This window comes from Nematolebias whitei, chromosome 15 (genome assembly GCF_014905685.2).
Source record: "Nematolebias whitei isolate Nwh7 chromosome 15, NemWhi1, whole genome shotgun sequence".
Taxonomy (NCBI): domain Eukaryota; kingdom Metazoa; phylum Chordata; class Actinopteri; order Cyprinodontiformes; family Rivulidae; genus Nematolebias; species Nematolebias whitei.
This window is the reverse complement of record NC_056512.1, coordinates 20,402,543-20,411,368: the sequence shown is the minus strand read 5'-3', so window position 1 is coordinate 20,411,368 and position 8,826 is coordinate 20,402,543. Positions and strand designations below refer to the sequence as shown.

At 38.7% G+C, this 8,826-nt stretch overlaps 1 protein-coding gene across 1 annotated transcript in view; it reads right to left on the bottom strand.

Annotated features, from left to right (window-relative positions):
- Window positions 1–8,826, bottom strand: part of baiap2l2a (BAR/IMD domain containing adaptor protein 2 like 2a) — a 27,556-nt gene that overhangs the window by 11,529 nt on the left and 7,201 nt on the right. The window contains exons 4-8 of the mRNA XM_037688862.1: window positions 7,661–7,722; window positions 7,478–7,549; window positions 5,929–6,009; window positions 5,662–5,793; window positions 1,319–1,417 (exon numbers count right to left, since the gene is read on the bottom strand). Coding sequence (XP_037544790.1) covers window positions 1,319–1,417; window positions 5,662–5,793; window positions 5,929–6,009; window positions 7,478–7,549; window positions 7,661–7,722 — 446 coding nt within the window. The remainder of the gene's footprint in view (window positions 1–1,318; window positions 1,418–5,661; window positions 5,794–5,928; window positions 6,010–7,477; window positions 7,550–7,660; window positions 7,723–8,826) is intronic.

The following is an 8,826-nucleotide window of genomic DNA, read 5'->3' as shown; positions in this document are numbered from 1 at the left end:
TATATATATATATACCTGTATATGCATTTAAAACCCTTCCCACACTCTTGCAGTGTTCTAAACAATGTTTCTAAACTCCAAACGCTCTTAAAAGAGCACAGCATGTCATGATTTCAGCTCCCTTCCTCCTCTGCTCTTTGCCACCTGCAAGCGCTCTTGGCCACGCCCACTTCTCCACTCTGCATTGTGAACAGCTGATCAGCTGCAACAGGAAGTTTATCCTGCAGTATGGGCTGCACAAAGCTGCAGCAGGTGCTAAATAATTTAAAATAATTAATTTTAAATAAAAATTTCATGCCGATCGTGCGGCTCATCCATCAGTCAGCTAATTGTCTATCATGCCCACTCTTATTTTGAAAAACCGCAATACAGCGAGTCTGCGATAAACCGCAAACTAGCAAGGGACTACTGTACTAATTGTTCATAACCTTTCCATATAACCACACTTCTAAAGATCTGAATTACGCTTTTAACGTATTTTCTATCAAAACTGCATTTATAATCTTTGAGATTAGAAGCTATTTATTGTGAGAGCCCATTATTGGTGGCAGGTTGAAAAAATAAACTTTTAATCATCTTGAACCAACAGCTCCATGATAACATTTAAAACCTGCTCCACATCCAGCTGTCAGGTAAAGATGAGAAAACAGGAAAGTGTGTGCAGAGGTGCGTGCACGTGTCACTGATGATTGCATGAAGTGACCTGCAGTACATGCCTGAGTTCCAGACGAGCAGAATTCCTCCATCAGACTAAATCAAACGCAGGTAATCTTCTGATGTTATTACACTGGGATCTGTGGAGTTCAAACCCAGGCTTTATCTCAAAGCCTCTGTTGTTTATTTAAACCGCTGTCGTATGAATCCTGTGGCTCCAGATTGTGAATTATCCTTTTTAAAATTCAGAGCTGTCAGCTTATATTCAGTATAAAAAAAGCTTTAGAAAGACACAGCATAAGCAAATGATCAAAATACATATTTTCAGTAGCTGCAAGACAAACTGTTCCTTTTTGTAACCCAAATTGTACATGAAGCCAGAGGAGGGATTTATTCTAATGAAATCAGACACCGACCAGCAGAGGGCACCTGGCAACTTCACTATCATTCTAGCAATCCATTGGTTTCATTGTCCCCTTGTGTCTTTGCACTGATGCTATGAACACTTCACTTTTTCTTCAGTTTGTTTTACTAAACGGCACCTGATCAGATTTAACTGTTTCCTCCCTGAAGTCAAAATTTGACCCATCAGTAGTATAACTGAGAAGATCTCAGGCCCTGGGTGTATATATGAGTTGCTTTGTGAGTCAGCGGCAGAACTCACAGTGTTATCCACAGAAGGGGGTCTTCTGACCTCAGCTCGTCTGGTGGCGCTGATGGCGTCCGTCCAGGAGTCAGCTTTCGGCTGGAGAGTTCCTCCTATCTGCCACAGAACAGGAAATAAATCTGAAGCAGTAGTTTCTGTTAAATGTAAACCATCTTTAGATACTGTTAAAGTATATGGGTTTATTCTTGTTGTGTTGATATTTCTGTTTGTTGTTTATTCTAACAAATGTTGTGTTATTTTTTGGTTGTTTCTGTTTTGAGTTTGTTTTTGTCCCGTAGTGTCCTCGGTGCTACTGTACATCCCCCAGGACTTTTCCACAGTTAGCCTCTGCTCCTTGGTCCTGCCACGCCCACTCAAACCTGTTCCAGGTTCAGTCACAGCTGCAGCCTCTCTTCCCATCAGCCTCAATTCTTATTATAGAGTTAAAGAAGACAACTAAAGGGCGCAGTGGATACGCAATGTAGTGACTTGAGGGACAGGAGCCATCACCATCACAGACATTTACACCTCCAGATGCAGGAAGAGGGCCACCTGCATCATGAAGGACCCCACTCACCCAGCACACACTTTTTGCCCCACTCCCCTCAGGAAGGAGGTTGAGGAGCATTAGGTGTAGAACCACTAGACTGAGGAACAGCTTCTGCCCTGAGGCTGTTAGACTCATGGATCTCTAAGCAGAATAATCGTTGTGGAAAATCACATCATGTTGCTGCTGATCTGTTTCATGTTGCTGCTGATCTGTTTCATGTTGGTGTGTTCATTCGTGCTCATCTGCTCACACAGACTCATGTTCGTGCTGCTGTTTGGCGTAATGTTTTTATTGTTTTTATGCTATTAGTGCTTAGAGTAGTTTCAGTTGATGTTTTTCTTTGTTCACATCTTAGATCTTATTACTGTTTATCTTTTACATTTTATTGTTGGATGTTACTGGGACCCAGAGTACATAATTTCGTTCCACCACATGAGGTGCAAATGACAATAAAGAAACTCTGAATCTGAATAATCAAAGGCCTAACGTCTGGACTTAGCATCGTTGTTGATATTGATAAAATAGCCAACAATAAAGGCAGATAAAGGTTGTAAAACATTAATAATACCAATATAATATGAGAATATATATAAGCTATCTAATGTATATAAAAATAAAATAAAAATGCCACAAAGTTGTGTGTACTATGGTTAAGTGAAAAAGGAAAAGGAATCTTGTTTCACATGTAAGCAGATTTGATCTTATTTACCTCGATTTAAATGTGATCCGATCATGATTGCAGCTAATATTGTAACTGTTCAAATATATAATTAGTGCATAAAGCTGATGTAATCACTGTTAATTATCAAATTGGCTCTTAGATATCAGCTCCTGTGGCAAATAATGTACAGAGTGTAGCACTATGTTGAATCATGCTATAATTGATCACAAATTATTAAACAGTACAGTTTTATGTAACATTTACATGGTGTAAAATAATATTATTTATTTTGACTATTTTTAGGTTTCCATTACACAAACATGACCTATTGAGAAGATGGTTAGTTTATATCAGTAGAGACAAGTTTCATCCTTCAAAGTATCACTGGGGTTGCAGTGAACATTTTCCAAGTCTTAACTGGAGTTAGTAGGAGAGATCATATCGCTCCTGTTTTAGCTTCTCTCCGTTGAAGAGAAGCAAGAATTGAATTCAAGATCTTACTTTTAACCTACAAAGCCCTCAACAACCTAGCTCCAGTTTATATTCGAGATCTTATTGTTCCATATTTTCCTAACAGAGCACTTCACTGTCAGACTGCAGGTTTACTTGTGGTTCAAAGCAGAATGGGAGGAAGATCTTCCAGTTCTCAGGCTCCTCTCTTGTGGAAACAACTTCCAGTTTCTGTCCATGAGGCTGACACATTGTCCAGTTTTAAGACTTTCATTTTTGATAAATCCTATAGTAAGGGTTGGCTTGTTATGCTGCTATAGGCTTAGACTTCTAGAGGACAAATTGACCTCATTTCCTTAAATGAATTGTTAAAACTGAAGTTTTCATTTTATACCATTTCTGTCTTAACATGTGATTTTTGACCTGCCATTGTGTATCTGTTCCTCCTTCCTGTTCCTCTCAAACCCAGCTGGTCGAAGCCGATGGTCGCTTGTCCTGAGCCTGGTTCTGCTAAATGTTTCTTCCTCATGAGGGAGTTCTTCCTTTCCACTGTCGCCTTCATGCTTGCTCAGGATGAGAGTCTGTGATGGAGTTAAACTCAAAGCAGTCTGCTCCTCAGATAAATAATGTTAAATTATTATTTTTATATATGAATGTTTCTGTCCAGTGCCCTGACATGACTTCTGTTGTGACTTGGCACTATAGAAATAAATTGAATTGAACTGAACTGAATTAAGTGTTGACTACATAACAGGTAAAAAATAATAAATATATGTTATTCCAGTACTGTTATGCAGCACCCTTTATATGTCATGTCTGAGTTGTGTGACTGACTTCAGAGGTTAGATTATCATTGCTACTAAACTATAGTTTTCCTTATATACCTCTAGCTGTTTTACATGATTGTTCAATGAAATTAACATTAATTATCAGTTATATTAATTTATTGTAAACAGCTGGTATTTAAAATTTTATATGGCATTTCATTTTTAATAATTCGTTTTTAAGAGATTTGTGAGTAAATTTACTATATCATGCTATACCAGGCATGTATAGGCTGTTTTTGTCCAACATGAAAATAATAAAAATAAGTACAATAAAAGTTCCCATTCAGTTTTCTTGTCAGTATCTTTGTTAGTAGCTAAAGTAAACTAAAGGGATTATATTCTATTTTTTTCAACACTTGGCACTTGTTGGTTTCCGTAGAGCATGTAAAAATATCAGCTGCATTTTGCACCGTGCTCCTGCTGTCACACCAGGGCAGCATCAGGAAGTTGTTTTCACTGCAGAGTCTTTATGAACTCAGGCTTTTCTTTGGTGTCACGTTTTCATGATCCATGGCCAAACATTTGGCTGTTTTTACAGTTTGGGCTCATCTCACGTCATTTTCTGACGCAACTGCAAAGTGCTTCATGGTGACCAAATGACAAAGACAAGCGGAGATCAAGGTGCAAAGCTGAATATCATATATGTGACCTGTGGCTAAGAGTGGCGGTCTGTTTTGTTTTCACACCCGCCAAAATTCTCAGCCATCATAAAACATTTGAGAGCAAAGTTCAAATGCACAATCTGTTTGCATGGACTCCCTCCTGATGAAACTTGGTGCCATGTGGTCGATCATAAAGTATACACATAAGATCACCAAACACTGTTTATTACAATGTAGCATCCTATATCGAGCTCGCTGTGCTAAATCCATGCTTGCAAAAATATTCGACACAGTGTTGCCCTGTGTGAACTGTGCCTAGGCCACAGAAAATTACTCACGTTTTGGAGCTGTTCCTTTGTAAATCCGAATCTGAATCAGTTTTATTGTCATTGCACCGAAGCACAAAGAAATTTAATTTCAGTGCAGCCCATCCAAAGAAACACAAGCAACCAAACAACATAGACATGGGTAGATGGGGTGTCTGAGGCTGCAGCCTCATGAGAGGCGCTGCCTTTTTTCCGTTAGATAAGGAAAAGGGAACACGAGGGAAAGAAGAAGTGGAAAAAAAAAACATCTCTCACACCGTGTCCCTAACAGGACACGGTGTGAAGCTGCATACAAACCTCAGCGCAAAAAAGCAACATACAGATGACATAATAAGATGCATGTGGAGTGGGTGAAGTGGGGGCGGGGTGCTCTCAGCACAGGCTCTGGTCTGAATTGGGTTTTTTCCTCCTGATGGCTTAACTGCTTCGTATAGGCTGTGGCCTACGTTACTCACTCTCTCCTTCTAAAAAGATCCTAACAGCATTCACATCACTGTTGGCCAGGAAGCTACTACAGCTGAAATGGAAACCTGCAGCTCCACTGACATAAGCAGGCTGGAATATGGAGGCTCTTTACTTTCTTAAATAAAAACAAAAACAATTTGATTTTGGCTGATTTCATTTGAAATTACCTGAAATTCTGCTCTGTCTTTTTGGCACAGATTGTTTAATTATTGTGAACGAAACACCACAGTTACATGTGTATGAATGCTTATATGTAATGTGGCTTCTGCTTTTATTATTTTATTTTCATACATTTTTTCTTGTTAATTTTTTCATTAGTTTGTCACAGATGGGTGCCGAAGTGGATGCTATTGATGTAAAATGTTGAAAACCAAGAAATTTGTGTAAAAAATCTTAATCTGTGTGGTACTTTGTCTGTTATCCAGAGAAGTCAAATAAAAATGGTGACTTTACTAAAACAAGTTGAATTGACCTGTGTACCTTATTCATAAGCTGGGCGATGGACTGGATCAGGCCGCAGTGTTTCTCAGCCAGGAAGCGATATCGCCTCTCCTCCTCATCCAAAGCCTCACGGTGGCTCTCCCTGAGGAAGTGCACGTATTCACTACCATCCTGAGGACACATATACACACATGGGCAGAATACTGAGCAAGGACGCAAACATCCCATGTTCAGCGGCACAAACAATTTTTTTCCTCCAGGATAAAGAAAAATGGAGCAGGGGAGGAAAAGCACAAACACACCGACCTGGTTGGCTCCTCTCCTCCTCTGCCTCTCCAACGCTGCTGCCTGGTTATGAACCTCAGCCTCATATTTCACCCTGCTGTCCTGTGTGACAGTTCACAGCACATGATAAAAGATACATGTCCATAAAAAGTGTGAGAACCACTGCTCTTTACTATAAAGTGTGGCAAATAAAAAAAATAAAAACTATTTTAGAGAGATGGAAATTGCAGTTTTCTCCATCCCAGAGACACTCTACAGCACCCTTACCACTCTATACCAGGGGTGTCCAATCCTGGTCCTCAAGAGCCACTATCCTGCATGTTTTAGTTGTTTTCCTCCTGCAACAGGCCTAACTCAATGATCAAATTAACTTTAATATTCCCTTAAGTTCTGCCCAAGCCCATTCATCACCCTGTTTTTAACTACCGTCTAAAAGACAGGCAGGACAGTGGTCCTGAGGAACCAGGGATGGACACCACTGCTCTGTATACCCACATCCATTGGTATCCAATTCAGTTCAGTTTAATTATGTAACTTCAAGTCACAACAGATGTTATCTCAGGCACTGAGCAAAATATACATAAAAAATTAATTATTAACATTATTACTGATGTCTACACAGGCCCAGTTAGACCTCAGTGCTACATTTGATACAGTTGATCACAATATTATGATATGATATGATGATATTGGGATTACAGGAACAACTCTAAAATGGTTTAAAGAATACTTTTTATATATATTCCAGTTTGTAAATGCATTTGTTTTTCATTCAGTCTTTATTTATACAGGTTAGTCTCAGTGAGTCATGAGAACTCATTTTCAAGAAAGACCTGTTTTAAACAAAACCACAGATGAGGTACACACAACAATAAACAGCCATTAAATGCATATAAAATGTAAAGTAAATAAAAGTAGGGCTATAAAACAAAATAAAAACAAGCTACAGGGTAAAATACTAAAAAAAGGAACATGTCTGTAAATAGGAAATGTAGGAAATGTAAATAACAAATCTTCTTCACACACCAGTTACTTATGGAGTTCCTCAGAGTTCAGTGCTTGGCCCAATACTCTACTTTATATATGCGCAAGTTAGGTTGCTTCCATGACCAAGGCATGAGTCCAGCATGGCTAGACCTGCTTTAAAATATTGAAGGGTAGCCTATATCAATACAAGAAGGTCCCATGCCATGAATATCCTGCCATCACAATGATAAACCACTCCAGCTTTACTACAGAACTATTACTACTACAGTACAATCTTTCATAAATGAGGAAGAACATTTCTAATAGGCTCTTAAAGACCGGGCAAAGAACCTCCATGTTGCGGCTGACCTTTTCTGTCGCAGTGCAGTCAGCCTTATTATCATATATGGCTTTATTAGCGAACTAATGTTTGGACTTTTTTTTTTTTAAGCAATACAGTTGCGTTAGTTATCAAATGTGATTTAAAAGGCCCCTAATTCTGCAAAAAAAAAAAAAAGTGATTGTGGGGAAATTGTTAAATGTGTCTATCAAATGTGTATTTTTTTTTTTAATGTAGCTAATCTCCTGCTTGGTTCTCACTCACGGATATGTAATTTCGGTCCAGTTGGACATTGTTGTCCATCACCTGGAGAACATCCGTACTGAACCAGCGGACCTAGAACAAAGAGACACCAAGTGTGCTGTGAACACGTGAGGAAATGAAGCGCTTTGGTTATTTATGATAGATAAACAGAATGATGGTCTGATAAGAGCAGAGGGAACTCACCACTCCCTCCAGCTCTAAGGTGAGTCTCTGTTGGTTCTCTGATATCTGCATGAGGACATCTCCTAAAAAAATAAACAGATCCCTTCATTAAATATTAACCTGTGATGTTCAAATTAATGGAAAATGTTACACTCGTATAATTAATCCATAAATTATCTGGAGAAACACACTGAAATGAACAAAATACACTTTTTTTCCTGGATTATGTTGGTAAACAGGGAAATATTTTTGTGTTGTGATGTTTTATGAAGATTTATCTAATTTTTTTTATAAAGGCTGGACTATTCTCTAACACCAGCTAGTTATTGCTGATCAGGCGTGTTAAATATGTACCTATCCAACTGTTGCTACATCTTTATTCTGTTGTCCTTAAAGGAGGATTAAAATATAATCTTAAATGGCCCAAATATGAGCACTGCAGAGTAACAATGAAAAAGTTAGCGCACACTCATTGCTGTCACATCAATTAGTATCACCAGTTGGAGGAAGGGTTAGCACACCGCTTTGCTGCCAAAGACCTCCCACTGTCAGTGCTCAGAGTATGTGCTGGGCATAACTCTCTACTACCACACCAAATACCAGCTTAATGCTTTTTAAATTAACTAGGTTATAACCTGTTTTGTGTTTACTAAGGCGTATAGCTGTAGCACCCAGAGCCCTGTAAAGAGAGAGTTGCGACACTCCCATAGACTCCCATAGAAAGAATGGAATGCGGAAGTCACGTGGGTCATGCAGCGGCAAAGAGTTCCAAACAGCAGCGGGTTCAGCATTGAACGTAGTTCATTTTTCGTGTTTTTCCGGTAAGTTAATGCAAATGCGATACTTTTTCTCCATTGTGAAGCGTTATCTGACTGTTCTGTACCACAATTTATCAACATTAATACTTCATGTCTCCAGTTTTAGTTAATGAAACGTTAAATTGCTAGTTGTGTTTTAACTGCAGCTGCTCTGAAGCATGACGGTTTAAACGGGTCTATTTCTAATTCAGCGTTTTAAAATATCTTACTGCTTACATTTTGAAAGGTGGTCTTTTTTTAATTGATGGTAATTCCAGTTACTGAACTCAACTAGAAAATATTTGGCCTTTTTTCCTGAGAGATTCATTCAACCTTTATTTCTACAGGTAAATCCCATTGAGTCTCGAGGACTCGTTTACAAGAGAGACC